Source organism: Austrofundulus limnaeus, unplaced genomic scaffold, assembly GCF_001266775.1.
Source record: "Austrofundulus limnaeus strain Quisiro unplaced genomic scaffold, Austrofundulus_limnaeus-1.0 Scaffold1757, whole genome shotgun sequence".
Lineage (NCBI taxonomy): Eukaryota > Metazoa > Chordata > Actinopteri > Cyprinodontiformes > Rivulidae > Austrofundulus > Austrofundulus limnaeus.
Genome location: NW_013954159.1, coordinates 13,508 through 15,174, shown reverse-complemented (window position 1 = coordinate 15,174; position 1,667 = coordinate 13,508). Strand labels below are relative to the sequence as shown.

Here is a 1,667-nt window from a genome sequence, read left to right as displayed (position 1 = left end):
AGTCTTGAGGTAAACAAAGTTTGGATTTGACATTCCAATCCAAGTTATTGCTACAGTATTCTATGAATTTCAATTCTAAAGTTATTTAATAATGAATTTATAGAAAAAAAACAACTACTTATTTTATACTGCAGATATCCAGCAGGAGGTTTTCTTGTTTAGTTGTATATTTTTATAAATGTGTTGTGTGTTAGTAGTGGTACCTTGTGTCAGTGTGTATTTAGTGTGTTCAGAATAATGTGTTGTCATGTCTTCTCTCAGATCTCCACACTACGCCTGCCCAGAGGTTATCAGAGTAAGTGCTCTTCTTCCATCTCTGCTCTTTGTTCCTCCACCATTCACTGACATAAAGGCCCTCTCTGCACTCCTGCACTTCTTTGTTCTTTTATTTCAATATATGTTGTGAACAGCAGAGAAACCACCGTCACTCTGCTGATCTGTCTCCTGTAAATCACTCCAACACACCTGAAACTCTTCAGGTTCTGTAAGCTTTGCTTTTCTACAGGTCTGAAGATAGATTTGAATAAACTCTGGTAGTTCAGCAGCATGTGTGCTTTACAGAACAACACAAAGCTGCTGCACACTGATGCACTGTAACTCACCTGGGACTCACCTGGGACTCACCTGTAACTCACCTGTGACTCACCTGTGACTCACCTGTAACTCAGCTGTAACTGACCTGGGACTCACCTGTAACTCACTTGGGACTCACCTGTAACTCACTTGGGACTCACCTGTAACTCACCTGTAACTCACCTGTGACTCACCTGTAACTCACTTGGGACTCACCTGTAACTCACCTGTAACTCACTTGGGACTCACCTGTAACTCACCTGTAACTCACCTGTAACTCACCTGTAACTCACCTGGGACTCACCTGTAACTCACCTGTAACTCACCTGGGACTCACCTGTAACTCACCTGTAACTCACCTGGGACTCACCTGTAACTCACCTGTAACTCACCTGTAACTCACCTGGGACTCACCTGTAACTCACCTGGGACTCACCTGTAACTCACCTGTAACTCACCTGGGACTTACCTGTAACTCACCTGTAACTCACCTGGGACTCACCTGTAACTCACCTGTAACTCACCTGGGACTTACCTGTAACTCACCTGTGACTCACCTGTAACTCACCTGTAACTCACCTGTAACTCACCTGGGACTATGTTTCTCTGTACATGTATTAAATGATGAACATCTGTCTACATCTGTGGGCTTCCTGTTTGTGTTTCAGGGGGAGAAATATGACGGGAGGAAAGCAGACGCCTGGAGCTGTGGAGTCATCCTGTTTGCACTTTTAGTGGTGAGGAATGTGCACCATCAGCTGAAACATGTGCTGTTGTCTGAACTGCAACATTTCATTTACACTCTGTGGATTCAGTTTGAGCTGCAGCTGCTTGTCTGACATTTCTACACATCCCTGAGGATCTGTGGCATCTGAGCCAAAACAGCCTTTTATACAGTGTGTTCTACAGGGAGGAAACAGAACCATTTATCCATCCATAAATCTATCCATCATCCATCATCCATCCATCATCCATCCATCCATTAATCTATCATCCATCATCCATCCATCATCCATCATCCATCCATCATCCATCCATTAATCTATCATCCATCATCCATCCATCATCCATCATCCATCCATCATCCATCCATT

The 1,667-nt window shown here is 43.7% G+C and overlaps 1 protein-coding gene across 1 annotated transcript in view; it reads left to right on the top strand.

Annotated features, from left to right (window-relative positions):
- LOC106536294 (serine/threonine-protein kinase BRSK2) overlaps positions 1 to 1,667 on the top strand; it is a gene marked incomplete at both ends in the record, with an annotated part of 17,380 nt that overhangs the window by 9,934 nt on the left and 5,779 nt on the right. The window contains 2 exon segments of the mRNA XM_014033502.1: positions 262 to 295; positions 1,242 to 1,310. Coding sequence (XP_013888956.1) covers positions 262 to 295; positions 1,242 to 1,310 — 103 coding nt within the window.